The 27,962-nt window shown below is 43.6% G+C and overlaps 14 protein-coding genes across 14 annotated transcripts; 13 read left to right on the top strand and 1 right to left on the bottom strand.

Annotated features, from left to right (window-relative positions):
• Nucleotides 1–373: 373 nt before the first annotated feature.
• Nucleotides 374–1,699, top strand: TbgDal_II2740 (RNA-binding protein, putative; the record flags this gene model as incomplete). Its single annotated transcript, XM_011773532.1, has 1 exon — nucleotides 374–1,699. One exon carries the CDS (start codon nucleotides 374–376, stop codon nucleotides 1,697–1,699), a length of 1,326 nt encoding a protein of 441 aa, XP_011771834.1.
• Nucleotides 1,700–4,251: 2,552 nt separating this feature from the next.
• On the top strand, nucleotides 4,252–4,707 carry TbgDal_II2720 (hypothetical protein, conserved; the record flags this gene model as incomplete). The annotated part of the gene is made up of 1 exon (XM_011773531.1): nucleotides 4,252–4,707. The coding sequence occupies one exon, from the start codon at nucleotides 4,252–4,254 to the stop codon at nucleotides 4,705–4,707; it is 456 nt and encodes a 151-aa protein (XP_011771833.1).
• Nucleotides 4,708–6,678: 1,971 nt separating this feature from the next.
• TbgDal_II2710 (hypothetical protein, conserved) lies at nucleotides 6,679–7,914 on the top strand (the record flags this gene model as incomplete). The annotated part of the gene is made up of 1 exon (XM_011773530.1): nucleotides 6,679–7,914. The coding sequence occupies one exon, from the start codon at nucleotides 6,679–6,681 to the stop codon at nucleotides 7,912–7,914; it is 1,236 nt and encodes a 411-aa protein (XP_011771832.1).
• A 1,073-nt stretch (nucleotides 7,915–8,987) lies between these two features.
• Nucleotides 8,988–10,151, top strand: TbgDal_II2700 (hypothetical protein, conserved; the record flags this gene model as incomplete). The annotated part of the gene is made up of 1 exon (XM_011773529.1): nucleotides 8,988–10,151. One exon carries the CDS (start codon nucleotides 8,988–8,990, stop codon nucleotides 10,149–10,151), a length of 1,164 nt encoding a protein of 387 aa, XP_011771831.1.
• Nucleotides 10,152–11,581: 1,430 nt separating this feature from the next.
• TbgDal_II2690 (hypothetical protein, conserved) lies at nucleotides 11,582–12,343 on the top strand (the record flags this gene model as incomplete). The annotated part of the gene is made up of 1 exon (XM_011773528.1): nucleotides 11,582–12,343. One exon carries the CDS (start codon nucleotides 11,582–11,584, stop codon nucleotides 12,341–12,343), a length of 762 nt encoding a protein of 253 aa, XP_011771830.1.
• Nucleotides 12,344–13,160: 817 nt separating this feature from the next.
• Nucleotides 13,161–13,799, top strand: TbgDal_II2680 (hypothetical protein, conserved; the record flags this gene model as incomplete). Its single annotated transcript, XM_011773527.1, has 1 exon — nucleotides 13,161–13,799. One exon carries the CDS (start codon nucleotides 13,161–13,163, stop codon nucleotides 13,797–13,799), a length of 639 nt encoding a protein of 212 aa, XP_011771829.1.
• Nucleotides 13,800–14,572: 773 nt separating this feature from the next.
• Nucleotides 14,573–15,676, top strand: TbgDal_II2670 (branched-chain amino acid aminotransferase,putative; the record flags this gene model as incomplete). The annotated part of the gene is made up of 1 exon (XM_011773526.1): nucleotides 14,573–15,676. One exon carries the CDS (start codon nucleotides 14,573–14,575, stop codon nucleotides 15,674–15,676), a length of 1,104 nt encoding a protein of 367 aa, XP_011771828.1.
• Nucleotides 15,677–16,414: 738 nt separating this feature from the next.
• Nucleotides 16,415–17,518, top strand: TbgDal_II2660 (branched-chain amino acid aminotransferase,putative; the record flags this gene model as incomplete). Its single annotated transcript, XM_011773525.1, has 1 exon — nucleotides 16,415–17,518. One exon carries the CDS (start codon nucleotides 16,415–16,417, stop codon nucleotides 17,516–17,518), a length of 1,104 nt encoding a protein of 367 aa, XP_011771827.1.
• A 704-nt stretch (nucleotides 17,519–18,222) lies between these two features.
• Nucleotides 18,223–18,540, top strand: TbgDal_II2650 (hypothetical protein, unlikely; the record flags this gene model as incomplete). The annotated part of the gene is made up of 1 exon (XM_011773524.1): nucleotides 18,223–18,540. One exon carries the CDS (start codon nucleotides 18,223–18,225, stop codon nucleotides 18,538–18,540), a length of 318 nt encoding a protein of 105 aa, XP_011771826.1.
• Nucleotides 18,541–19,524: 984 nt separating this feature from the next.
• TbgDal_II2640 (hypothetical protein, conserved) lies at nucleotides 19,525–20,115 on the top strand (the record flags this gene model as incomplete). The annotated part of the gene is made up of 1 exon (XM_011773523.1): nucleotides 19,525–20,115. The coding sequence occupies one exon, from the start codon at nucleotides 19,525–19,527 to the stop codon at nucleotides 20,113–20,115; it is 591 nt and encodes a 196-aa protein (XP_011771825.1).
• A 496-nt stretch (nucleotides 20,116–20,611) lies between these two features.
• Nucleotides 20,612–21,055, bottom strand: TbgDal_II2630 (hypothetical protein, unlikely; the record flags this gene model as incomplete). Its single annotated transcript, XM_011773522.1, has 1 exon — nucleotides 20,612–21,055. One exon carries the CDS (start codon nucleotides 21,053–21,055, stop codon nucleotides 20,612–20,614), a length of 444 nt encoding a protein of 147 aa, XP_011771824.1.
• Nucleotides 21,056–21,128: 73 nt separating this feature from the next.
• TbgDal_II2620 (hypothetical protein, unlikely) lies at nucleotides 21,129–21,485 on the top strand (the record flags this gene model as incomplete). The annotated part of the gene is made up of 1 exon (XM_011773521.1): nucleotides 21,129–21,485. One exon carries the CDS (start codon nucleotides 21,129–21,131, stop codon nucleotides 21,483–21,485), a length of 357 nt encoding a protein of 118 aa, XP_011771823.1.
• A 683-nt stretch (nucleotides 21,486–22,168) lies between these two features.
• On the top strand, nucleotides 22,169–23,857 carry TbgDal_II2610 (hypothetical protein, conserved; the record flags this gene model as incomplete). The annotated part of the gene is made up of 1 exon (XM_011773520.1): nucleotides 22,169–23,857. One exon carries the CDS (start codon nucleotides 22,169–22,171, stop codon nucleotides 23,855–23,857), a length of 1,689 nt encoding a protein of 562 aa, XP_011771822.1.
• A 697-nt stretch (nucleotides 23,858–24,554) lies between these two features.
• TbgDal_II2600 (FtsJ cell division protein, putative) lies at nucleotides 24,555–27,272 on the top strand (the record flags this gene model as incomplete). Its single annotated transcript, XM_011773519.1, has 1 exon — nucleotides 24,555–27,272. The coding sequence occupies one exon, from the start codon at nucleotides 24,555–24,557 to the stop codon at nucleotides 27,270–27,272; it is 2,718 nt and encodes a 905-aa protein (XP_011771821.1).
• Between the last annotated feature and the right edge of the window lie 690 nt (nucleotides 27,273–27,962).

Below are 27,962 nucleotides of genomic sequence, written 5' to 3'. Positions count from 1 at the left end.
GGAAAGAAGCTTTCCCCTCCCACCCCAAAAAAGGAACTCAAAGAACGAGGCCGTTTCGCGTTTTCCTTCACACGGCGGATACCAAAGCGGAAACATAAAACGCAGGAAAGGTATCTGGGGTACGCGTAATCTTACAGATATACACTGCGTCAGGAAAGGAAAAAAAAATTAAAAAAAGGGAAAAACAAACTTTTTTTTTTTTTAAAAAAGAAAAAGAGTAGATAATTGCTACTCTTTGCTGGAGAGGTATATCCATTTTAATCGAAGAAGGTGGTTAGGTGGTGGGTACCTGTAACGAAAACCATTCAGAAGAAGGGGGGAAAGGGTAATTAAGTGGTAGGCAGGAGAAAAGCAGTCAACGGTAAAAAACAGCATGCAACAATATACCCTTCGGGTGGCTGGACTTGCCGACGGAACCGCCGACGACGCGGTTCGTGAATTTTTTACCCGCTTTGGTGAAGTGACGGAATGCAGCGTCGCTGGGACGGAGGCGACAGTTTCCTACAAGAACCAAGACGATTACGCGGAAGCTCTAAGAATGGATGGTTGTGAATTCGATGTTGGAGTAACACTGAAAGTGGAGGCCGTGGAAAAGACGACGGAGGATGTTCCGCAGGCAGACGGCGCGGGGGCGGGTTCTGCTGAGGATGCCGCGGGAGAGGTCTCCAATGGGGCAAATCGTGATGGCCTGTCGGATACGGGAAATACAGAGGAAAGCAATAAGCAGAAACGCTTTCGTGACGACTACAAGGTTGCTGTACGTCACCTTCCTGATGACGCAACGGAACAGCAACTACGGAATATGTTTCAAAGCGCAGGTACTATTTTGGATTTCTTTCTGGAACCCCGTCGTCGCTACGCCTTTGTTGGGTTTGACAGCCGCGAAGCTGTTGAAGCTGCTCTAAAAATGACCGGCACAGAACTCAACGGCACCATCATTAATGTCGAGCTCAAGCGGACAGTGAGTCGGGAGAGTCAACTGGAGATGAAGGTCGTCGTCAAGAACCTTCCACCAGATGTAACAGAGAACTCTATTCGCAATTTTTTCGCGGCAGTTGGCGAGCCGGTGGATATTTTTATTCATGAAAGGAAGATGTTCGCCTTTGTTGGTTTTGCAGACGAAAGTGCCTGTGCGGCTGCCATTCAGATGGACGGTACGGAGATGGATGGGCACCGTGTGCAGATTGAGAGGCGTCAGCGACAACGGTGCTTCAAATGTAATAAAGAGGGTCACGTTGCCACTCAGTGCCGTGGTGAGCCAACCTGCCGCACCTGCGGTCGTCCGGGTCACATGGCGAGGGATTGTCGCATGCAGCCCGGCTCGTACGACCGCAACCGTGGGGGTAATATGGGCGCAATGGGACGTATGGGACATGCACCCCCTGGTGGTTATTACATGGGTCCTATGGGTGGTGACAGACGAGGGGATGTTGGCAGAAGGCCTCCTTACAATGACCGTCGTGTGGGTGGTGAATACGACAGGCGGCGGCCCCGTTCCCGGTCCCGCTCACCCTCGTACGAACGCCGGCACCGACGCCGCAGCCGCAGCCGCAGTCGCAGTCGAACTCGCAGCCGCAGTCCCAAGCGATTCACACGGGAGCGGGAACGGGGCCGTGACCGAAGTCGCAGTCCATCACGCCGAAGGTACCCGCGTGAGGGGGAGCGGCCCCGCGTGCGTGACGACCGCGTAAGGGACTGAAGCCCAAATTCTGAAAAATTGTAGTGTTCGGCACGCGACTGTGCCGGGGGTTATTATTATTATTATTATTATTATTGTTTTTTTTTTGTTAAATCCCCTTCACAGCGCTATAATAAGGTGTAGTAGTCCGAATGAACCAGGAAAAAGAAATAACGTTAACAATGCTTCGTTTTTTTTTCCCCCTTTCCCTTTTCTTTAAAAAAAAAATCAACAAGAGTAGTGGGGTGACATGGTAACGGTGAGCAAGGTATCGTTGTGTTGATGGAACCCTCTTTCTGAAGCCCATATCTCCTTTTTCTCTTTCCTGTCCCATTACCTCTACCTTTTGTCCTTGATTTCTTCTCTGACTCACCCATCTTCCTATTCGGTTGCTATTCGGTTTTGTTCTTCTCATGTTTCTTTCTTTTTTTTTTTTTAAACCCCTCTCCGTCCAATTGATCACGCTATAATTTCTTACCACGGAGATGCAGTTAAGAGAGAGAAGGCGTTATGACATATTCACCGTTGCCGCAATAACTGTTTTCAAACCAATGGTGGTAACCGGAAGGTGAGTGCCAGTGAATCAAAAGGGCGGGGGAGAGAAGAAGCTAACGATTGGAATCTGTTCAAATGATCTTGATGGGTGTTATTATTATTATTATTATTATTATTATTTGCACCTCGTGTTGACATCATCTCGAGAAACAATGAGAACAGAGGACGAAATACACGAAAAACAAAAAGAAAAAAAAAAGAAAAAAAAATGGCTAGTGGAGTTTCGTTGGGGGACACCTACATTTACGTGTATTTTATGAGAGAATGGGATTGAGGGGGCGGAAAATGAACGCAGCAGCATCATCAGAAACAACAACAATAATAATAATAACAATAATAATAATAATATTGGTAATGAAAGGGCAAAACAAAAAGCAATGATGAGAGACGAGGGGGAAAAAGATGGAGAAGTTTTAAAGAAGGCAGTCGTGGTGGAAAAGGGGGTGGGGCGGAGCGGCAGGAGGAAAAAAAAAGCTGAAAGACGTGTCGGAGGGTCTAAAGGATCCAAACAGCAACCATAACAGGGCTACACGAGAAAGTATAGAAGGAAAAAGAAGGAAAGAAGATGGGGAGGGGGAAAAAAAAAATGGGACAAACGAGCAGACAAAAGACAGAAAAAAGGCTGAGAAACATGCAATTATTTAATCATATATATATATATATATATATATATATATATATATTAATCTAGTAAGACTATAGTAGTTAAGCTGCAGAATTGGTTTATCTGAAAAGAGGAAGGGTATAATGTGGTATGGACGGAGGGGAGGTGGAAGAGAGGAAGAGAAAAAAGAAATGAAAGTAGGAAGAGGAATATAACGAATAGAAAAAAAAAATTAGAAACAAAGGAAAAAGAAGGAATCATTTGTGCTACTGAAACCGCTCGAAGAATACGCGGCCAGTCTATTGCGCACGGAAAAGGAACAATTTCGCCTTTTGTTCTCCCTTTTCTTTTTTTTTTTCCAATGACGTGTGTTCATTTGTATTTGTATTTGTTTATGTTTATGTTTATGTTTGTTTTTTTATTTCCTTTTTTCTTTTCACGTCTTCCAAACATTTGGCACTCCCTCCTTTTCCACCACTCCCGCTTCGCCCTCAGTAAGTGTGTGCATGCATGGAGGCATATGAGAAAAATGGGAGCCGAGTAAATGGAAGGAAGGAAACTCATGCGGGAGGTGTCAGTGTGTAAACATAAAGATACGAATACAAATACAAATACAAATACAAATAAATATAATATAATATATGAGCTTCCCCTTTAAGGAGGAAGAGGAGGGGTTCGAGTGACTTTTTTTTCTCTTTTTCCCCCTTCCATGCGTTCCGCTTGCCTAACTTTTTGTTTTCTCATTTCATACCCCTTTTTCTAACATATATATATATATTTTACTCTTTCCTCTTATTATTTTCTTTTTTTGTGTTGTTTTGTGTTGTTTTATTTTATTTTGTTTTCGCTACCGTATTTCAAAAAATAAAATTAATAAAAACCATATAATAAACATACACATACACACACACACACACACACACACACACACACAAACATACATTTGAAAAAAAAAAGTAGGAAAAGCAAGTTACATTTTTGTCATTTTAATTTCGTGTGATTTCAAAGTAGATCAGACTAAAACTTCCCAGCACATTTAAATAGGTCCATACGGAGCTGCAAAAATTAGGCGTTTAAACTATTAGCGTGATTCAGGTGGCTGAAAAAAAAAAAAAAGTAACTAAAAGTAGTTGTAGTGTAGGAGCATTAGGAGAGAAGTTAGTGAACCCAGTTTTTGACTTTTTTCCCCCTTTTTTTGTTGAAAGAAAACTACTGAAGGAACGAAAAGCAAGTGAGGGTTTAAAAAAATAACTATACCGGTAGCAATAAAGGGGAGAAGAGAGGAGAGAAACACACACGTATATATATATATATATATATATATATACCATTTACTGTTACATAAAAGGAGAAAAGAAAAAGTAAAAAAAAAAACAAGAGAAACTACCTACGAGTTGGCATTTGCTTGAGAATCATGACAGGAAAAGATGGAAAAGTACTGGTCGCTGACCTTCCCATGATGTACCCGAAGGACCTTTTGCGTTTTGAAAAAGAAGGTGGTGTATGGGGTCAACAATATTGTGTGTGCCGTCAACAACTGACGCTGGGAGTTGGGGCTGCTGCGTTTTCAACTTTGTTGGGAATCGGATACGTGAGGGGGCGGCGCAATACCGGTTTTGTGGTGTTCAGTACCTTCACTGGTTTTACCGTCCTCGGGTTTTGCCTTGGCGCAACCCTCTCACCAATTATATATCCAAATGTCGCTAGCAACCGGGAGACGTCGATGATGCGCCGCGTCTGGTGGGCAAAGGAATGCGCTAAGCACTGGGATTACTCGCAGATGGATGGAAATTCATGGCATGCAGCACACCCGCATGACAGATTGCCGCAGCAACTAAAAGACAATAATGAGGAATGCGCTACCGCTTGATTTGTTCATTTTTTTTATTTTTATTTTTATATTCATTTTCATTTTAGGTTTTTTTTCTTTTTTTTTCACCCTCCCTCCCTCTCTCTCTCTCTCTCCCTCTCTCTCTTTCTCTTTCTTTCTTTTTTTTTGTTTTTTGGGATGAACCTCAATTTTCCCCTCCTCCCCTACAGTTTTTATGAAGGTGTGAGTGTGAAGGATTTTACTTACTGGGTGTGATCATTAAAAAAAAAAAACAAAATAAAAAAAAATACAATTATAAAGTAGTGAAGGGGGAATGCGAAATAAAAGAGAAGATGAGGAATCGGGCCGTACAACACTCAGAAGAAAGTTTTTTTTTTTTGAGCATTGGGATTCATTTGGCGCCCTTTTTTTTTGTTGTTTTGTTTTGTGCAACACTCTGAATAATAGGCTGGCGCAACGTAGATTAATAATGTTTTGCTTCCACCATGGAAACAACAACAACAACAACACACAATTAAAAAAAAAAAGAAACAAAAATAGCAACATCGAGGAGGTGAAGTAACAGTGGTTAGAAATCCCATGTGACTCCCTTGATTTGTTTTTTTTTGTCTTAGTTTCGCCTCGACGTATTCAATTTCTATTTTATTTTATTTTATTTTTTTTGTTCTTCTGAAGCATATGTCCACTCGTTGCTTCATCTCATCTTTTAGCATGGTGAACCGCAGCCGTTTTCGAACAGTGTATCAGAACAAAGCATCGTATGCAGCCCGCTAAACTACCTTGCAGTATCGAGTGTTTAACTCCTCTACTTCATAGTTATTATTATTATTGTTATCATCATCATCATCATCTTGTGTAGTGAACGCATTAAAGGAATTTCCCTCCTTTTTATATAAAAAAAAACGGAGGGGGTGGGGGGAAAAAACAAAAACAAATGATCGGTAGTATTTGCTTCGTATTCATTGGTGATGTGGCGGTTCTTTTTCGTTCCTCCTTTTTTTTACTTTCCTTGTGCAAGAGGCACTTAAGAGCTGACGTTTTTACTCATCGGCTGATTCGTTGATTATGCACATACCTCTTTTTTTTTTTCTTCTTTTCCTATTGTATTTTCTTTTCCCAATACCTTGTTAAGGTTTGTGTGTGCTTCTGTGTGTTGTTTCCTCCTTTTTCCTCTGTTTCGCGGTTCTTCTTCTTATCCTTCTCCTCCTCCTCCTCCGCTTTTCAGTAATTTCTACGGTTTATTTACATTTGAAGTCTTCCTCACATATAATGAGGTTTATTATTATATCGCAAGCAAGTGGGAGGATGAGAGATAGGTTTTGATTCCCTGAAGTGAGTTATTTTCTATCATTATTATTATTATTATTTTGTCATTACCGAAAGAGCATATTAAAATGTAGAAAAAAACCAAACCAAACCAAACCAAATAAACAAACGAAAACGAGAAAACGTTGTAAACTAGTGGTTCGTGTTCTTCAGTTGGTAAGTTGTGACTTTTTTTTTTCTTTTCATCTTTTTTTCCCTCTATTTCACAGTTCGTCAATGCACTTTACTTTTCCCCCTCCTCCTGCCCTCACCTTTATCGTGTGGTTTTCTGAAGGAAAGAGGTGGAGGAAAGTAAAGTGAGACTCACACTTCATCTTTATATTGAGACAATATTGTGGAGGAAAAAGGGGGGAAAGAGGCAGAAAGAAAGAAAAAGAAAGAGAGAGAGATTGAGAGATTGAGAGATTGAGAGATAGCGGCTCCCTATAAATGTGACTGTGTCCATCTGTATTGTTTTCATAACCCTTGTTGAAGGGGAAGAAAAAGAATAAGGATAAAGATAAAGAAGATGTTTTGAGTTGATCCGTTTTGTTCGTTTAGTTCCTCATGTTTCAATTACGCGCACACATGCTTCTACCAGCTCATTGCTTCGATTCTGCTTGTGATTGTTTTCTACCTCTGTTCTCTACCTCTACCTCTCTCCGCTCTTCGTTTGCGTGCATGGATGCGTATTAGTTATTACTGATGCCCTCGGGATTCTTCCAGGCTCTCCGTTATAGCACCAATGTGGGTGAGGAACCGTATCAAAAGCAACAAAAGCAACCACAAAACAACAAAGGCGCCTCCATGGTTTGTCCACGCATCCGAGAAAAGCAGTTGACATCTGTTGTGACTGAAGGCGGCTGTGGTTCGGAAATAACAGCACAGCTGCAATTGCAACTTTTCCGCATCTACGCCAACGTCAGCCGGCAGCGGGAGTGGTTTGTCTTCCATGAAGCCAACGCCCGGGCGCTCGCAGCCGAAGCAGAAAAACTCCGCAGACGTTTTTTTCCTCTTGAGCCCAGCTTCTTGGAGGGGTTAGGCATTAATGCGTTTGGTTATACCACCCAGCAATTGCCATTACTGGGTGGAACTGGTGCCACGCATGAGGAAATTACACCCTGCGCCACTACTGCTCAGTTTCCAGTTAGACAGAAGGAAAATGAGGAGAGAGGGGGTGAACAAAAATGGGCGGGTGAATACCGAAAGCAGGATGCTGGCGCCAACAGCTCTTCTCACAAGCCACTCAACATGGTAGCGGCCAATCATGATACAAATGCATTTGCATTAAACTCTGGATGGAGTGGGGGGGAGGGGGACATGTTTGACAGTTGGAAAAGTGGGGAACCTCTGTGTCACCTCGCGCCCGACTATTTGCTGCGGTTAACCGCCAGTTGGATACACGAGCGGTTTAGCCCGGTTCCTACGAATCCGCATGTATGTGAAAAAAGTTCCCATGCTTCAGCCGCTGGAACTGTTGTTGAGTCCCTTGTTGGCTTGTTACTTCCCATACTTCGTTCCCTTCATAACCTTGTCGGGGCGGCACGCTGGCGGACTAACTCAACTGGGGATCACCGCGCTGCAGATTCAAGTGCAGTGGTTGATGTTCTCCCCGCACTTGCTAAGCATCTTTTCTACCTTCTGCATGAGGTTATTTCCTGCATGTCGTTGAGGGCCGTGCCGCCAAATGCGCTAAACGATGAAGAGCGAGCGGAGGGTGAACACATCCTTTTCTATCTCCTGCAGGAGTGGGACTTACTTTTGCTTTTATTGTGCAGTGATGAAAGGTTCCCTCTCGGAGATAATGGGTTGTTTCCCCCTCAGCATAGTGGCCATGGACCAGTCGCAGCATCAGTCTCTGCCGCTGTGCCTCAATCCATCGTCATTGAAGCCTTTTCACTTTTGTCTACTCATTACCTACAAATAACAGAGAGGAGGTGAGCCCGTTATGGAAGACTCAAACAGATTTTTGTTTGTTACAATATTAAAACATGCCAAAAAAGAAGCAAAAAAGGGGGAAGAGAAGTTGGGGAAGGGAGGAGCGGAGGGATATTTGTGTGCGTTTCATGAGGTGCCGTTGGCATCATAATCGTCATCATCAGAAGGAAATAACTTTATGTGCATGGCACAGCAAGACAGACGTCTGACCATTCGGTTAATACGTGTGTGTATGTGTTTGGCTGTGCTCTACGCCAAGGCGGTGGGGAAGGGGGGGGGATGTTCCTCGTGTTTTAATATTTTTCTCTTTCGAATTATACAAACCTTCTTGCCATTTCCAAAATGTTTTAAACCTCCCCTTCTCGCCTGCGCTTTGTTTTTCAATTTTTCTTTTAAAAAATGAAAAAAAAAACAGGTGAATAAATGAATATACAGACACATAAACACGTATATATACGCACTGGATACTTTTAGTGTGTCGGTTGATTCATTCATTATATTTTTCTGTTCGTTCAGTATGTTGTTGCTACTTACAGTTAACTGTACTTTAGTTTTCCTGAGTTTCCTCCTTCTGCCAATATCGTCACGGTGTCTATTGGCTTTTTAAAAATTATTTGTTATTGTTGTTTTGTCTCCTTATTTTGTTTATTTTGTCCGTTTCTCCCATCCCCCATGGCGAAACGGATGTGTTGGATTATTTTATTTTAATTTTTTATTTGTTAAGTTTCTACACATTGGATTGGTTGCGCCCCCATCGTTGCCGTTGTTTTAACTTATTGTTGCAGCATTCTGTTTATTTATTTATTTATTTTTTTTTTGTGTGTGTGTGACACTTTCTTTCATTCTCTTTCCCTGTTAGATACCCTCCTGTTTCAGGCGGTCGCTACTTTTAATAATAGATATTGGCAATAGTAATAATAATAATAATAATAATAATAACAATAACAACAGTTTCAATCTACAAAAGGCTACTAACATCACCAAGGAGATTGTACTTCACAAATACACACACACAAAAAAAAAAGAAGAAGGTTTCGCGGCTTCGCGACTCTTCAGTAAAGAAGTAACTATCATTAATGGAGTCAAACAAGAGAGTAACTGGGAGAAATGACGCTGTTGACATGGAACCACGAGAAAATGCAAGGGAAAACAGAAAACAGCATCAGAGGCGGGAACGGCAAAAATATGATGAAGAATCTTCTGATGTTGTCCCATCGGCTGTAGCTGTCCCGCATCTCTTGGGAACAGAACCAATTCAGCTGACAGACGGACAACGACGCTGTCGGAGGGAAGCGGAACAGGTGGCGCTTCGCAAGGAACGAAAATATTACCGTGTAAATCGTTTCGACAGGTTTATCATTCTCCTTTTCTTTATATTAATTCCCTCTTTATTTCTCCGTATGTTGAGCTTTTTAACGTCGGAGTGGATTGTTACTGCCCGCCCCAAAAACCATCGTGCAGTGGGGATAATCACCACTTGTTTTTTGTCCATTGTTAACGTGTGTGTGGAGCATGGGTATTCGAATGTGCATCACAAATTGATTGATGCCTTGAGTGGAAGAGTTGTCTGTGAAATGTCCCCCACTGATGTAGCGCGGCTGACCACCTCCATGTGGGCCCTGAGTGGGCTGCAATTGTGTTTGAATTTGTTGGCGCTTGCCGTAATGCTTCGAATCTCTTGCCGGCCTACTCGTTCGTGTTTGCACGCTGTTGTCATGGGTTTGGTAGTCATTGGTACTTTATTGTCTCCGTGCATTGTAGGTCTCTTCTACCTTCGCACAAAATGTGAGAAAAAAGGCTGCGTTGCGCATCACCTTGCACCACCTCAGTGCACTGTTGCTTACGGTTGGGGATTCGGCTTATATGTTGCGGCATTTATACTTGATTTTGTTGCTGTGTTAACTTGTATTTGCCTCATCTCGTATAATACCGGACTACAAAATCGTGTCACGCAGCGACATAATGGAACGGTACAGTCGAAAGCACCGGCCAGCTCTGCTGAAGCACCGGAGGCCTCGGAAGCATTAAACGATCAATATCTCACCGCTGCATCTTTGGGTATTAAGATTGAAGGTGCAGATGATTGGGTTTATGACTCAAAAAGTGATTTCTTTTACAGTTTCAAGTTGGATGCGTTTTGGGATCCCGTCCAACGTCGTTATTACCATCGAAAGCTGAAGTCATGGCTCGCGACCCCAGACGGTCGTGTTGAGTTGCCTGAAGCCATCGCTGACGTGTAGTTACGTTCATTTTTTTCTTCTTTCTTTTTTTATACCTTTGACTCTTACGTTTGACTTTAAATTTTGCTTTTAATATCAAAAATTTTCAAAATTTTATTTTACCTCGACCCCACACGGAGTGAAAGCATCGGGCACGAATGAGTCGTCGCGAACACGCGCTGCGCAAAAAAAAAAAAACATGGGGATGTGTTGGCCTTTGTGTTTTCGTGGTCGTACTGTCGTTTTTAACATAGTTGAATTAAGGAAATGGATGTGTGGTTTTGTTTTTGTTTGGAAATGTTGACGGCGTTGGTGCCTGAAGAAAAGAAACATAATGTTATGGTGTGAAGTCGATTTTTTTTTTTTTTACTGTCATGAAGTCTGAGGGGGAGGAAGTTATTGATACCGGTGATTGTATTTGTTATGAAGGCTAATCACACACTGATTGGTGCGATGAACGTATGCGAATGGAAAAGAGCAGAAATGGTGGGTAATTTCACGTAAATTTTTTTTCTCTCTCCCTTTTCTTTATTCATCTTTTTTACGATTTTTGTTTTATTGCTACACATGAGAGTACCGGTATGCTTTCACTGGATTCTGTGTTCCTCTGGCCCTTTTTCTTTTTCTTCTTAATATTTGTTTTCTTAAACTGTTTTGTTTTGTTTTGTCTTTTTGATTTTTTTTTCTTTTGTACTGCTTCCCCCGTTTTCCATTTCGTTATTTTTCCTTTTGCTATGGTTTGCACATTATTGATGATTTGCGTGGAAGGTTGTTTGAAGATGTTGTAAGCGGCAGTCAACGCCTTTCAGTGTCGCCACTTAAACGTAAATAAAATGTATGAGGGGGGAGAGGAGTAAATAAATGAATGTTTAGATATGAAGCGGATATCGTTAACAAAAATCTGGCAAGTTAAGACCTGTCGGCATTTTCCCTTCATTTTTGTTGTGGAACTTCCTCACTGGGATTTCCATCTTCCTTCGGTGCCTCATTATCTTTTTATTCATACCAAGTGTAATTAATAATGTTGAACATCTTTGAGGCAATGCATTTATTTATCATTTAAGCAAAACAAAAGAACATCCTCCTTTCTTTTTCTTTTTGTATTCCTCCCTTCGTTTTCGCATTGTTGGTAATAAGGAGGTGACAAGGAAAAGAGAAGAAGCGCAAAGCGAAAGGGAACTTCAAGTTAGTTATACGTTTGTTTATTTAGAGAAATAAATACAATGAACAAAGAGGCAAGAAAAGTAAACCGACAAAAAAATATATTTATATATGGGAGGGGGAGGGGAGACGTCGTATAATTTTCGCGTTAACACTTTTCTTCTTTTTTTGTCCATTTTGTCTTCTTTGTATTTCTTCCCTTTTCTTTAAAAAAAAAAATGATTCTAAAACCGTATGGTAGGTACAAATAGGAGAGGTACTCACATAATTTAGTAGTTTGCGCACAGAAAATGGCGATTCGGGCAAAGATGGCAAGAGGGACGGGTGTGAAGAGGACGGTGCGGAAAAAAAAGGAAGAACCCGTGTACTACCAACCACAGAAGCCGTTCTTACATCTCTGCCGCGGATATGTGTACGCACCCGAGACCGTGTCATTTGACTTTTACGTCGCCGTTCCCTTGCAGCAACTGCAGAATCGTGTCTCCATTTATGACATTGTTCTACGGAGTGTTTTGTACCGTCCTCAACCCGTTCAGGCTGGGGAGACGGATTCGGCATCAGCAAGTACAGCAGCCGCTCGATCGTCCAGTGGACATGCCGGTGATAAAACTCCCCGCCTTATTGTTCATGTGGAATCGCTAACAATTCACCCCGAGTCCGTGCAGGAGTTTAGTTATAAAGGGGGTGTGCGCCTGCGCTCTACGGTGGTGGGAACACTTGCAAATGTTCACTACGGAATGCTCGTCGGCGTAGTGGAGGAGGTAAAATATATGGACACGAGGGTCGTGCAGGTTTCTTGTGAGCGTCCGCCGTGGGTTTCCACTCCCGGAGGAAACCCCCCGCGGGCAACTCGTCACGCACAATTGACGGCGCGTTGCTTCAGGGAGGATTCAATTGCTGTTGGGAGTAAAGTAGTTCTTGCAATTGAACCCGGAACGGTGCAATGCATGGCGGCGCGCCAACCTGTCCCGTTTAGTGGTGTATTTAAGCTCTGTGTAGCAGGTGATGAGGTGGATATTGTGGAGGAGGAATCTTCCTTATGGGGTGGTTGAGTGTACATGGAGGCGTAGTGCAGTGATGCAAATAATGATAGTTCTATTGTGAGATGTGATGGGAAGACACTTCATAGGAGTCTCGTGCTGATGATTTTTGGAAATGTGTTCCGCGGTGATAAGGGAGGTGATAATCTTTAGGTAAGCACGTATACATATATGTATGTATGTGCTTCTCGGTGCCCATGGGGAAGTTTCTTCAAAAATGCATGTGCTCACACGCTGCATGCAACATGTGCGACCAAGAAGTGAAAAAAAAAATGCTAATTTACAGGGTCGCTGAGGGCTGACGGTTACCACAAAAATGTGTTTGTGTGTTGCGGTCGAAAGTTTTGAAGCAAAGGTTGCAGGTGATACGGTGGGAAGTGGTGCATAGATTTTTTTTTTAAAAGTTTTAAGCAGTCTACCAGATGCTCTCACTGCACTACTGGCTGGCTCCATGTTGTGTATTCACTCCCTTTTTTGTCTCGTGGTGTCTCTTTTCTTTATCCTTTTACATACATAATATGCTTGTTTGTTTGATTGTTTGTTTGTGTGTGTGTGTCTCTCTCTCTCTCTCTCTCTCGTCCCTCCTTTTCTTTTCCGCTGCATTCATTTCCCTCCACCTCCCCTCTTCTTCTTGCAACCAAAGTGATTAGAAAGGTAACGCCGCAAGACAAAGGAGGGCAAAAACGGTGTTAAAGTTTGTGAGAGGCTGTCAAACTTGTGTTATTAAAATACCGGCAGTTTCTTGCCGAGTGTGAAGGAGAAGGAGAGTGAAACTGTGCCTTCTATCATATCTGTGCTTGTGTGCCTTGTGTGTGACCAAGGGAAGTGAATGCCTTATCCCGATGTTTATGAACGCGACTACTCTTCGTTATCGCAACCAATAGGCTTCGGTGCCTTTCATCTCGTAACGGTGGTGATGACTGGAATACTGTTTTGCTTTGCTTTGTTCAGTTTCTTCTGTGCCATGAATTTGATTTCTGACTTGGCAGAAGAGTTCCCAACACGAGCAGGTAAGGTCCTCCGTGTGCTGGTGGTTGCCGTGATGGGTGCTCATGTCTTCATTATGGTAGTGGACCGGATGAACTTTTTATGTTCACTCGTTAGTTGCATCACAAATGGGCTGTACCTTCGCGCTTTGCGCCATTTCCCGCTCCTTCCGCTGCTACAACCCTTCACATGGTTCATGGGGTTCTTCGTTCTCTTAGAGTCCGTATTGTGGCTGCACCTCCTAGTATCTTTAGACGCGCCGTCTGAGGTGGTTGGTTACGGGAATATGTTTGTCTTCATGATCATGTTATGGCTTGTGCCCACAGGGCTAATTCTCTCAGTGGAGGTAGGACCATGTGGCATTTCTGATGGACTGCAAATGCTACGACCCCCTCAAGGCACGAAGCTGCCTGCAGACCAGTCGGGTAAGAGGGCGACAATCGTCTCGTCACTGAGGAAATACTTTTTCTCGAAATCATAATTAATATGTTAAAAGATTTGTTACATGCATGTGTCACTGTGACCGTTGCAATATCATCACACCCGTTACATACAATTTATTAAGCATACCACCACTGTTCGGAAAAGCAGCGGCTTCACGAGAGGGATAGCGGAGGAAATCGTGCCCCATTTGATCGAGTGTTTCGCCTGATGAAGAGCTTAAGGGGGCGAATAAAAAAGTAAATGGCAAACATTTTTTTCTAGATGCCCAAGGGTGGGAATTACAAATTATTGCAGTGGAATGCGGTAAATGGAGACCGAAACTAAAGGATAAGTAAAAAATATAGCAGGAGTTGAATCATTAAAAACAAAAAAACAAGCATATATATATACGATAAAGGTGCCGTTGTAAATGGTACTGGGGAGAGAAGAGTGTTTTTCTTCTTGCTGATTTGGTCTAACATTATATACCACTATCCTATTTCGTCCCACGTTTGAGTTCACCACCATTCTCTATGAAAAGAATTACTTGTTGTTCGTTGCACTGCAGTGTATAGTATCTGTGCGCACGTTTTTGCTAGTGGCGTCCTTCTTTTATTTTGTTAGTACTACCTTGTTAAGTCGTTTTGTTTGTTTTATGCAGTGGTTCGTCACCCATGTTGTTTTGTGTGCACCGTTGTATGATAACCTTTCATTATTTTGCTCACTTTACTATTATCATTATCATTCCTAACACAGACGACAGTGATAAACAACTTATTGATAAAAGAAGCTTCGATATTTGGGAACCACAGGCAAATACAACAGTTTATTATGACTTTCCTCGCCAAAAAAATTTTTGTTCAACGCGTGGCAAATCCACCGCCACTTCCTTCACTGCAGGGAGTTATGTTTGGTACTCTTTTCAGCCCACATATGTTGGTAATTGATGCAGATGGGAATGGGAAATGGGGCAAACCACGTATTGTTCCCTTTGAGAACCTTTCATTGCCGCCGCAGACTGCTTGCTTACATTATGCCATTCAATGCTTCGAGGGCATGAAGGCGTATCGCGACAGTCACGGCAATATCCGACTCTTCCGCCCGGATCGTAACTGTCGACGGCTACTGGACAGCACACGACGCTTATGTCTCCCTGGATTTGACCCTGACGAACTGCAAAAGTTGATTGAGGAGTTTGTGAAAGTGGAACGTGATTACGTCCCAAGTGAGCGTGGTTACTCTCTATACTTGAGACCCACTGTAATTGGGACTGGAAGCAAACTCTCCGCAGTGGCAGGTTCTGCAGCGAAGTTATTCGTGATTGCTTCACCTGTTGGACCATATTATCCCTCTGGGATGAAACCTGTGAGACTTCATGTGGAGGAGGAGCGGCGCCGTGCCTGGCCTGGTGGGGTCGGCAACGTGAAGCTTGGCGCGAACTACGCTGCGCCTATGCTGGTGCAGCGGGAAGCGTCTGAGCTTGGCTTTCAGCAAGTGTTATGGCTGGGCGCTGGAGAAGAAGTGCAAGAAGTGGGAGCAATGAACTTCATGTGTCTTTGGCGTCCTTCTGCAAATTCAAATGAAGTGGAACTTGTAACTGCGCCGTTGGATGGCACGATCCTCCCCGGTGTGACGCGAGATTCCATTTTGTCGCTGGTGCGGCAGTGGGGTGAGGCACGTGTATCTGAACGCTCCTTTACCATTCACGAGCTCACTGCTGCGCTACGGGAGAAACGTGTGCTTGAGTGCTTTGGCTGTGGGACGGCTGCTATTGTGTCCCCTGTGGAAGCACTGTCATATAAGGGAGAGTTGCTTAATGTTCCGTGCCCGGCTCCAGGGGCTTCGCTCACACACCGGGTTCTAAAGGCGATTACAGATATTCAATATGGTGATGTGGAACATGAGTGGTCACGCATTGTTGGTACCACTTCTTAAGCAACGGGAGACAATAAGTGGTTACGGAAGGAAATGCGCTTGTGGGTATTTTAGGCTTGGTCACATTTACAAGGGAATGAAACATTGTGAAGTAAAAGAAAACGAACTAGATTCTGGATTGAAGTGACTTGAAAAACGTTTCTGTGAATGGCAATTCATGTTACTCACAACCATTAAGTTGATCTATTTTTTTGTTTCTGATACGGATTTTATTTTTAATTTTTGCCATATCGCAAACTCATTTGGATACCATACAAGCTATCCTTCTAGTATATGTGGTGCGTACTTTCTCGTATAATATGTTTGTGTTCCCGTTCAGCAAAGTCCGGTTGTGCTGCTCGGTTTTATTATATTTCATTGTTAAATGCTGAAACGAAGCAAGTACGACCGTTACCACCTCTACACTCCACATGTAAAATTATACAGTTACACATTGCCTGATATATCGATAACAAAATTACTGCCCGCACTGCAGTGTATAGTATCTGTGCGTACGTTTTTGCTAGTGGCGTCCTTCTTTTATTTTGTTAGTACTACCTTGTTAAGTCGTTTTGTTTGTTTTATGCAGTGGTTCGTCACCCATGTTGTTTTGTGTGCACCGTTGTATGATAACCTTTCATTATTTTGCTCACTTTACTATTATCATTATCATTCCTAACACAGACGACAGTGATAAACAACTTATTGATAAAAGAAGCTTCGATATTTGGGAACCACAGGCAAATACAACAGTTTATTATGACTTTCCTCGCCAAGGACCTCACTATTCAACGCGTGGCAAATCCACCGCCACTTCCTTCACTGCAGGGAGTTATGTTTGGTACTCTTTTCAGCCCACATATGTTGGTAATTGATGCAGATGGGAATGGGAAATGGGGCAAACCACGTATTGTTCCCTTTGAGAACCTTTCATTGCCGCCGCAGACTGCTTGCTTACATTATGCCATTCAATGCTTCGAGGGCATGAAGGCGTATCGCGACAGTCACGGCAATATCCGACTCTTCCGCCCGGATCGTAACTGTCGACGGCTACTGGACAGCACACGACGCTTATGTCTCCCTGGATTTGACCCTGACGAACTGCAAAAGTTGATTGAGGAGTTTGTGAAAGTGGAACGTGATTACGTCCCAAGTGAGCGTGGTTACTCTCTATACTTGAGGCCCACTGTAATTGGGACTGGAAGCACACTCTCCGCAGTGGCAGGTTCTGCAGCGAAGTTATTCGTGATTGCTTCACCTGTTGGCCCATATTATCCCTCTGGGATGAAACCTGTGAGACTTCATGTGGAGGAGGAGCGGCGCCGTGCCTGGCCTGGTGGGGTCGGCAACGTGAAGCTTGGCGCGAACTACGCTGCACCTATGCTGGTGCAGCGGGAAGCGTCTGAGCTTGGCTTTCAGCAAGTGTTATGGCTGGGCGCTGGAGAAGAAGTGCAAGAAGTGGGAGCAATGAACTTCATGTGTCTTTGGCGCCCTTCTGCAAATTCAAATGAAGTGGAACTTGTAACTGCGCCGTTGGATGGCACGATCCTCCCCGGTGTGACGCGAGATTCCATTTTGTCGCTGGTGCGGCAGTGGGGTGAGGCACGTGTATCTGAACGCTCCTTTACCATTCACGAGCTCACTGCTGCGCTACGGGAGAAACGTGTGCTTGAGTGCTTTGGCTGTGGGACGGCTGCTATTGTGTCCCCTGTGGAAGCACTGTCATATAAGGGAGAGTTGCTTAATGTTCCGTGCCCGGCTCCAGGGGCTTCGCTCACACACCGGGTTCTAAAGGCGATTACAGATATTCAATATGGTGATGTGGAACATGAGTGGTCACGCATTGTTGATACCACTTCTTAAGCAACGGGAGACAATAAGTGGTTACGGAAGGAAATGCGCTTGTGGGTATTTTAGGCTTGGTCACATTTACAAGGGAATGAAAAGGGGCGGGGTAATTGCACACTGGGGATAAAATAGAAATGGTCGGGGATCCTCTATTGTTGTATCTTTTTTTGTAAAAAGTTGTGGTAGGAAGCTTGACGATCTTTTTTGTCTCTACTTACATTTATTTAAATAATTCATGGAGTGCTTTTCCTCCCTTGGTGTCGCTTCTGTTCTTTTTTTATATAATGACCTTTTGTTTACCTTTGGCGGCTTTGAAAAGGTCTTGAAGCAAATATCTGTATTTAAATATAGGTTAATGATTGATTAATCAACATATACGTTTTTACGGTTACTTTTCTCTAATTTTTTGTCTTAAAATTTGCGGATTTTTCTGACAGGAGGAATGAGGAGAAATATGTATATGTATATAAGAAGGAAAGGATGAGTATATTCGAATAAAATACAGGGAGAAGGGCAAGTGACAAAACTACAAGAGACAGGGCAATTGTTTTTCTTTTTCCTTTTTGTGATTTGCTCTTGTTGGTGATGAAGTTTGTGTTGTTTGTCTCTTTTCTTATTACTTTTTTTTTTTCTTTTGTGTTTTTGCTTGTTCTTCTTTCTCCATTTTTGTTAAATAGCGTTTATGGCTTAGGAGGAGGAGGAGGAAAAGGAAGGGATGAATGGGAGAAAGAAGGAGGAAAAAATCTAAAAGCAATAACAGCAGAAATAAATCTTTATTTATAGGTTTATATGTTTGTTATGTTGTTTTTTTCGCACAACTGTACTGTGCGCACGTAGGCTCTCCGTTCATGTGTTTTCTCCATTCCGTTTTACTTTATTATTCCACTTTAATTTCCACCTTTTTTGTTTTTGTTGTTTGGGAGAGATGGAAGGAAATTTGTTGTGGCGCGCCTCGTGTCCTTTTTTATTTCTTTCTTGTGATCTTTTCCCAACCTTCTATTTCTCTCGCCCCCCTTTGCTGTGTGTGTTTAATTTGAATCCGTCTCTATTGTTTGAAAACGAAAAAAAAGTTTTTTTTAAATAAAATTTCGCATTATCACGTTTCCAACTGTTCATGTCAGTTGGTGGCATATTGATGAATGAATGAATGAATGAATAAATAAATAAATAAATAAATAAATAAATAAATAAATAAATAAATAAATAAATATATATATATATCCGTTTCTTGAATATTTTTTACATCCGCTCATTTATCCGCACCTCCTCACTTTCTTTCCAATTATTTTGTTTTTGCTTTTGTTTAATAGAAGTATACCAAAATAACGAACAGAAAGGAAGCGAACTAGCACACACACACACAAAAAAAAAACAGATTTAAAAAAAAAAAAAGACAAGAAAGTGGGAAGGGAAAGGAAAGAGTGTTGTTGTTATCACAAAAAGGAAAAATAATACTCAAGCGGAAAAGAAACCAAAAGAAAAAGGAAGAAATCAATCACGGCGTGACGCGGAACATTGAAGCAGCACGTGAATAGGGAGGTGGCGCTTTCTACTTAATTTCCATTAATTTGTGCCCTCTTTTCTTTTCTGTTCGCAGTTGTTTAGGTGATTGTTTCGTTTTGTTATTTTCCGTTTGCCAAGGTAAAAAGAAAAAAAAAGAAGATAATAATCAAGTTCTACATCACGGACGAAAACAACAAAAACAACAACAGGGAACCCAACCATAATAACACGAAGCTAAACGCAAAAAGTATTCCTATTTCTCATTCTTGAGAAAAAGGTAACAAAGAAGGAAGGGAGTAACTTGAAGAAATATAAAGAGGAACAAAAAAATTCTGTGTGGATATTTTTATTGCACTCCTTTTTTTTTGTTCTGTCCTTCATTTTTATTTCATTATTTCCCTCCAAATCCTGAGTTTCTTTTCGATTTTATTGTGGGTGTGCTGTGATTAGTTTTGTCACACTCATTATACTTATACCGTTTTATTGCTGCTTAAAACCTATTTGATTTGTTTATCATCATGGCTGCGACGACCGAGGTCACTCCCGAACATGTGCTGCAGCTGACGGCACCGAGCACTGGGTTCCTTTGCCCAATCACAGCTAACACGTACAATATTGAGTTTTATTCCTTCGTTGTTCGCGACGCGGACACCAAACAAGTTATGTTTGAAGTAGAGCGAGATGCCAGCACATATCCCTCTGTGGCATCCCTCGCTCAACTCCCAGAAGAGCAACAACAGGCGGCACGGACCATATTTTACCGCTTCCCGCCATCAATGCTCCGAAAGCAGCGCGTGTCTGCCACCCTTTTATTTGGCGTCAACGGCGATAAACCGGTGCCGGATCTTCGTATGATTGAACGACATTACTTCCGCAACACCCTCGTAAAGACATTTGATTTTAAATTTGGCTTCTGCATCCCACACTCCCGCAATACATGGGAGGCGGTGTATGATGTGCCGCAATTCAATGCAGAATGGCTCGAGGCAATAGAGAAGGGCACCAATGAGATGACGAGCGACAGTTTTTACTTCGCCGATGGGCGACTCATTATGCACAACAGGGCATTTTATGACTACAGTGCACCAGAGGAGGAATTCACTAAATAAGTTCGTCTCCTCCTTTTTGTTCTTATTTGTCACATGGTGATATTCCTTCCGTTTTCCTTTTGTTTTCCCACTTTTATTATTCCTATTTGTCGTCTTCTTTCCGTTCTGAACGGGCTTTGCTTTGTTTATATATTAATTATAACCATTTTTTTTTGTTACTGTGATGATTGTCATGAAGAAGATTGCCTCTGTACGTATGTGAGTAGATATATATATATATATGAGCGAGATAAGTAGAAATGAAGCGATAAATGAAATAATAAGACAAAGTAAAAGGAAAAGGAGGAAGTTGAAGGATCACTACTTTCAGAGTTGATTGTTTTTTTTTTTCCTTGGTTTATATCTTTATTAGAAGGAAAGGAGGGGATGAAATAAGGGGTGAGGTGCATGCGTGCGTGTGTGTTTGTATATATATATATATATATATGGGAGGAGTAAATGGAAATGAGCTGATGTGCACGATGTAAATGTAGTGGATAAGAGGAGTTTGGGTTGATTAGGAGAAGAGATGATGATGTATGACGGTGCTAAAGAAATTTATGGAAAGCAGATGAGAGATTAAAACCCCCGTGATGGTTCTGGTCGTATCGATCACGGGGCGATTGTGTTGAAGCAACGGGATAGCGATGGCGTTTACTATTGTTATTATTGTTATTATTATTGCTTTTATTGAACAGCAAAAAAAAAAATTAAAAAAAAAAAGAAGCACGAAAGTTTTAGTTGCTGAAACGGTACTTTCTGATTTGTGTGCACAGGTGCACATACATTTATGGATAATGTAATGCATATGCCTACGTATATATGTGTATATCAACGCATTTGTAAATATGTGCAGGTGCTTGTACATGTATATATAAATATATATATTTGTACATACATTTTGTGTCAAAATGTGTGAGTGAGTGCATGGATGAATGAACGAACGGACGGATGGATGCATCAGAGAAGGGAAATAAGGAAGGAAAGGAAGGTGAAGCGGAGGATATGAAGGGACGCGCCAGCAATAAAATTAGATGAAGGTGGTGCATGTATATATGCATATATATATATATGTATGTGTGTGTGTGTGTACATGTTTTCTTTTTTGCATTCAATTACATAAAGAAAGGGAAAGGGGCATATTTTGGGTGTGTTATCCTTTCTATGTTTCTCAAAGTCGCTGTAGCATGGTTGGTTTCTTCTTTTTCCCCCTTTCTTCTTTTCCCCCTTTTCCTTTTTTTTTTTTGACAGTAACTGGAAATGAGAGATGCTTCACTTTTTTTTTTCGGTGTTGCAGTTTATGTGTGTTAATGCTATGCGCTGGCTTATTTCCGTGTCTCCACGCTTATCATAATCATCATCAGCTTTATTTTCTTTCTCGTACTCCTTAAACTGTTACCTGTACGGGAGGCTCTTATATGCTCATATCCACTTTCTCTCTCCACCTAAAGCCAGGAGTTCGAATATATTTATTTATTTAATTGTTGTGGCCAATGGTGATATCTTCCTGTTGCTGTGACTTGTGTTCCGCGACCTCTCCTTATATCTATATCTACATCTCTCTTCCTCTCTCTCTCTCTATATATATATATTTTGAGTACATGTATTTGTATACGTTTGCTTGACGATTTGCCTCCACTCTTCACTTCCTATGCTCCTTGTTTACTCTTCTTTTTTTTCCTATTACCACAACCCTTGAAATTTCTGCGACCTCAATGCATGTATGCATATTCACATTACATTATGGTATGGTATGCTTACAAATCTTGTAGGCCAACGGTGTAAGGTGTTTTAGGCCCGTTAGCGAACTTATCGACCGTCCGGCGCTTCATTCAGGTGCTGCATCTTCGCTCAGTTTATTTTATTGGCCCCCCACATCTACCGATATCTGCATATTTGTACACCTTCTATCGGAGGCTGTATTTATTTGTTTTTGTTCATTCGCCTCTAGTGTCGTTGCAAGAGTCAGGCTAAATAACTCCATCAAGGTTTGTCGAACCAAAGTGGAGGGGACGGTGAAACTGTGACTGTAAAGCAAGATAAAAGGAAAGCATTTGTTGCACAATTTGAGCGCATGTTAACAGGTCGACAAAAGGTTGTAACGAAAGGTCCCGGCACTGCTGTGCGGGCACCACTCGGAACATTATACCGCGTTTACGGTTTTGTGGTCGTGCCTGCTAATGGTAGTTCGGCCATCGGTACAACTAATCCCTCCGCGGATGTGACGAGTACCGCCGCTTCCCATGCCGTCGAAAGGGGAACGGTGTACATTGTTAATAGAAATACGAATGAAACATCCACGTGCGGTAGTAGCGGGTCGACCCATCCCTCTTGTCATGATGGGGGCACTCATATAAATGAATATGACGAATCTCCCTCCCGTAGTTTGTATGAAGATGCCGTTAGGGCAATGTTGGACACGCCTTTGGGAGATGTGGCGGTACGTAGAACCGATGACGGGCGTGTGACAGTGCGGGACCTTGCGTGGAGTGGCTCTATTGATCGAACCGTCCGCTCCACCGTTTGGCGCCTGCTTTGCGACTGCGTACCCCCAGCGCCAGCTTCTGCAGGACGGCAACAGACGGAGCTGCGGCGCAAGCGGGAAGAATACGAATACGTCATGGCCAAGTGCTGTCCCATAACAATTACCGACTTTCTCCAACCCCGTGGGCGTGCCTCGCAGAGTGACTGGAGCCAACAAGGCGGTGGCTCTTTAATGGAGATGCATTTGTCGCCTGACGATCGCAAAAACCTCTCGCAGATTGCGTCAGACATTCCAAGACACACGCAAGCTGTCTTTCGCCATACAAAAACCGTGTCTGCGTTGGCTCGCTGTCTTTTCTTCTGGTCCCGGCGTTACCCTGCTGTGGGATACGTACAGGGCATTGATGACATTATGGTAGTGTTTTTCTCCGTATTTCTGGAGGGAGCCGTGGTGGAATTCAACGCTTGCTGCTGTTGCTGTGATGGTGGCCGCGTGTTGTGCGAAGAGCAGCTGCCTCGTAATGAACATGGCGGAAAACATATTCATACTGATGATCGCATAAAGATCGATGGCGACAAAGTTGGGAACGGCGGTTATGGTGGTGGTGGTGGTTATGCTGGTGACGAGCATACGGTTAAGAAGAGTGTAAGGGGGAGTGGAATAAATACTTTCCGGGGGTGCATATCTCCATCTGTTGTATACACTGATGACGTGGCTAAGTTTGGGGAGGCGATGGAGAGACTTCCAGTGGAGGTGCTCAGGACTGCGGAGGCTGATGCATATCTTTGTGGGGCTTTCTTCCTTTCGTGGTTGCAGGATAACTTTGTGGAGGGTCAACCGGGCATTCGAAGAACCTTGGCGCTCATGGAAAGGGTTCTGATAGTGTTGGACCCCGGTGTGCTCGATGCCATCACATCACAAGGCATTACTCTTATGGATTGTTGCTTCCAGTGGCTGCACTGTTTGCTTGCTCGAGAACTCCCGCTACGTCTGGTGGTCCTTCTGTGGGAAAAGTACATGGCTGTGCTGAATAGTGAGACTGTTCATGATTTCCATGCGTATGTTTGCGCAGTGCTGCTCACGCGCGTACGCGACAATGTAATTGGACAACCGGTGGATGTGATATTGAATTTTTTGAAAGACCCATTAGGCACGCGATCATTGCAGCTGCAGCACATTCCTGACGACGAGAGTAAATGCAGTCAAGGCTGGTTAGAAAATCTGGTCGCGGAGGCGTGGCAGTTTTACAAGGGGCATCCGCCAAGCATGCTTGCGTAATTAATAGTCACCTTCAGTTCGTGCGGATCATGACCGTCGGTTCCTCTGTCGCTTGCCGCATGTATGCGCTTGTAGTAAAGATTTTTTTTGTTTTTAACGTCGAGAGTGCGGGGTTATTCATTACGAATTCACTGACGTGATGGATTTGGTTGGTCCTTCGCGATACATTGTTACTTCCCCATCCTCCCATCACTATGTCAGTGTCTGGTGCCGCGTAAGAGACACTCGAGGGACATCTTCTTATGATACGTTCTGTTTCATATATATATTCTATTTGTTGCGTAACGGTGAGACGTCGACGCCATAAGAATGCTTAAAATGGTTGCCACTCTCTTGATGACGCAACGATTCATCCCCAGCGTATATATTTACGTATATGCACGTTACTCGTTGTACATTTCTTTTTGTATTTCCTATTGCGAAGCCTCATTCTTGTTGATGTTTTTTGGTCGAGAAACATCAATGTTTTTGCTATTCTGTTTTTTTTCCATGTTGCACCTAATTTCCTCTGAATCTGTTGTTCTTCATTTCCTCATTTGAGAGCATATTGCGGTTGCTGCATACTTCATAAAATTATTTTTGCAGCAGAGATAGCGAGGTGTAAAATCACCCAAACGAAGAGGGAGCTTGGGCCACCTGCTGTATTTAGGTTAGAGGAGAGAAAGGGAGCCAGCGGTAACGAGAAATAAATTAAGACATGGGTACCAAATCTAAAAAGAAGGCTAAGACCCGCCTTGACGCGTATTACCGCCTCGCCAAGGATCAGGGTTTCCGTGCGCGTTCCGCCTTCAAACTTGTGCAACTGAACCGCAAGTATGATTTCCTTTCAAAATGTCGCGTACTCGTTGATCTCTGCGCGGCTCCGGGTAGCTGGTGCCAAGTAGCAGCAAAACATATGCCCGTTGGTTCAAAGATAGTCGGTGTGGATTTAGTACCCATTGCACCCATTCGAGGCGTGAAGACATTTGTGGGCGATATTACTGAGGAAAAAACGAAGAAAATTATCATGACTTATCTCAAACGTGAGCCAGTGGACTGCGTTATTCACGATGGTGCCCCCAATGTTGGTGGTGTGTGGTCGCGAGATCTGTTTGAACAGAACTCGCTTGTTCTACACGCCGCGAAGTTGGCTAGCAAACTGTTACGGCCAGGTGGTTGGTTCGTCACAAAGGTGTTTCGGTCACAAGATTTCCATAAGCTCATGTGGGTGATGAAACAGTTGTTTGATAAGGTGGAGGCCACAAAGCCACTGGCCTCACGTATGGAGTCTGCTGAGATTTTCGTGACTTGTGCGGGTTACAAGGCCCCCAAGCAATTGGACCCTGCGATGTTTAATCCGCAGAAGGTATTTTCTGATGTGGAGGAGGAAAAAATACTCACCCCATCCGGGGCTCTTGTGGTGCCCAGGTCTAATGTGCCTGCAGGGTACGAGGAGTTTGCTACGGTGCAACAACACGTGGCGTCCTTTTCAGAGTTTATGAGTAGCAGTGATCCAAAGGCATTCCTTCGTTCCCACCACGAGCTGCGTTTTACCACCCCGGAGGAGAAGGCCTTTTTAAAGTCTAAACACTCCAAAAAGGAGTTGGTGTACCTCTGTGGGGACTTACAGCAGGTTGGGGATGCGGATTTGCGACGACTTGTACGCTGGCGTGAACAACTGCTGCGGGAGCAGGCCCGGGAACTTAAGCAACGCGCCGCGAGTGATGCGAATGCCGGAGACATCGCGGAGGAAGACGAAGAAGAAGAGAAGGACGACGATAAATTTGATTTTGACAGTGCGGAGGGCGTTGCAAAGATAGCGAGGGAGCTTCTTGAGTTACGCAAGAAGCAGTCCAAGGAAATGAAGAAGAAGCAGAAAAAGATTGTTGACAGAAAACTCAAACAGATCAAAGGTCTTATCAACTATGATCCAAATACCAGCGCAGAGCACATGACAGATGCGGATGGTTTTACGCACGATGCAGATGGAGTTGAGGGAAGTGATGTTGGTGAAGAAGACTCTAGCGAGGATGGCGAAGACGATGAGGGATTCACTGTTGGAAAGCTGGCTGCCGTAGATGAGGCAGACGTTGCTAACATACTCGACAAGCACTGGGAAGAGCCGGATGAGCGACTTAATGATCCACTCAATCCTGTTATGAACGCCAATCTTAACTTGGAGAAGGACTGGGACGTGGGAAGCGATGTGAAGGAAGGTGGCGACGATGAGCAGTATGACGGCAGTGGCCGACTCGTCCGCTCCATACAGCTTGTTGAGGGAGAGGAAGATGGTGTGGATGTTGACAACTACGGCAACTACATCCCCGCTAAACGTTCGGCCCGCGTTGCATTGTACGAAGAGGGCCTTAACAAGCCTGGTGCTGAGGAAGATGAAAGTGAAGGGGAAGACGAAGGTGAAGATGATGCCACACGTCACAAGAGGGAAAGGCACCAAACTACTCTTGATGCTGCAGGTAAGCAGAGTAAGTGGTTGCGTCACCACGTCAACATCGAGAAGGTTCTCCGGGATACATTTCCCATGCCACGAAGTGATAGTGGCAACAGACGCAAGAAAAGTAAACGTCTTGAGGAGGACCGAGTGGAAATGAGCGCGCCAGGCCCCCTTCGGGATGATACCGCCGGTAGTAGCACATCCACCAGAAAGAAGATGCGCTTTGATGCCCGTGTGGATGATGACGATGATGACATGAACAGTGTTTCTGACCTCTCTGATGGTCGCTTTAGTGACGACCGGAGCGATCTTGAGGTGAATGTTGGTCGTGTAGATTCACGTCGCAAGCGTGCCATTGTACCAGACATTGGCAAGCTAACCACGCAAGAGCTCGTGCGGCAGCAGCGAAAACAGACACTAAAGGAGAATGCTGAGAAGCGCCGTCAGAGGGGCAACGGTGGCAACAGCAAAGACACCGAGTTTGAGGAGGTTCCCGTCGCTCTTACAGACCCGGAGGTACGTGCCCGCACTCTTGCTATCGCCACAAAGATGCTTGACCCGCGTGGCCGTCGTGAAATCCTTGATGCATCTATCAACCGCTACACCTTCAACGACGATGAAGATCTTCCAGATTGGTTTTTGAAAGATGAGCAGCGCAACTGCCGCGTTGTACTACCTGTCACGGCGGAGGAGGTTGAGGCACAGCGTGCTCGCTTCCGCGAAATGAACGCGCGTCCGGGTAAAAAGGTGATGGAGGCCGTTCAACGTAAGCGGCGCCGTGCGCAGCGAATGCTTCGTGGTCTTATTGAGCGCGGAAAGGTGGATCCGCGTACGCGTGAAAAGGCCAATAACCTCAGCGTACGAAAGCTCATGCGATCGCAGGCGGTAAAGGGTAATGGAGGTCGACGTAAAAACGGTCCACTCGATCGCAAGAAGATGGGCGAGTTGCGGCGCGACAAACAACGTGCGAAGAGGCGTAAGTGATGTCGTTGTGTAGTGGCTCGTTTTGTTAATAGTTGAAGGGGTATGATATAATGTACCAACCTCTGAGTTGAACAAACGCTTTTTGTCCCGTACGTTTAAACCTTTTAAGGGAGTGTGCAGTTGTGTGATGTATTAGCACTGCTTTAAGGGAAAGGTGAACGAAGTAACCGAGTTTAAGTTAAGAAAAGAAACTGAGGGAACATTTTTTTTTTAAAGTGCAAACTGAACACTAATAGTGGTGACCCGATAAGGATTACCCGGAGAGAGGTGGAAAAAGGAGCGAAACAAAAAGAAAAAAAGAGAGGAGTCCCCATTCAACATCTCTAATCTTTGATTTCCTCCGAAATCGTCGTTCACAACTGTACCCACTCAACTAATGAAAATTATTTTAATTTGCTTCGATTATTGCTTCTTTTTTCTTTTCTTTCCCTTTGTTTTTTCTCTTCTATTGGTTTTGCAAATGCCGTACTCACTCTATTCATTTGGTTTAGAGAAAGTAAAGTAAAACAAGGAAAAAAAAAAGGAAGGCAGACCCCCCCGCCGCTCACACCCTACAGCAGAAAACGAAAGAACTTCAAGTTTCTTCTTTCCTGTTCCTTCAAGGATCTTGCCATATCTTCCAGCTTCGTTAGCGGAGGAATATACACAACTGGGGACTAAAGTTGTTAACAATTGGGATTGACACAGATA

This window comes from Trypanosoma brucei, chromosome 2 (assembly GCF_000210295.1).
Source record: "Trypanosoma brucei gambiense DAL972 chromosome 2, complete sequence".
NCBI lineage: Eukaryota > Euglenozoa > Kinetoplastea > Trypanosomatida > Trypanosomatidae > Trypanosoma > Trypanosoma brucei.
The sequence above is the reverse complement of the archived record's forward strand: the minus strand, read 5'-3'. Positions and strand labels throughout refer to the sequence as shown.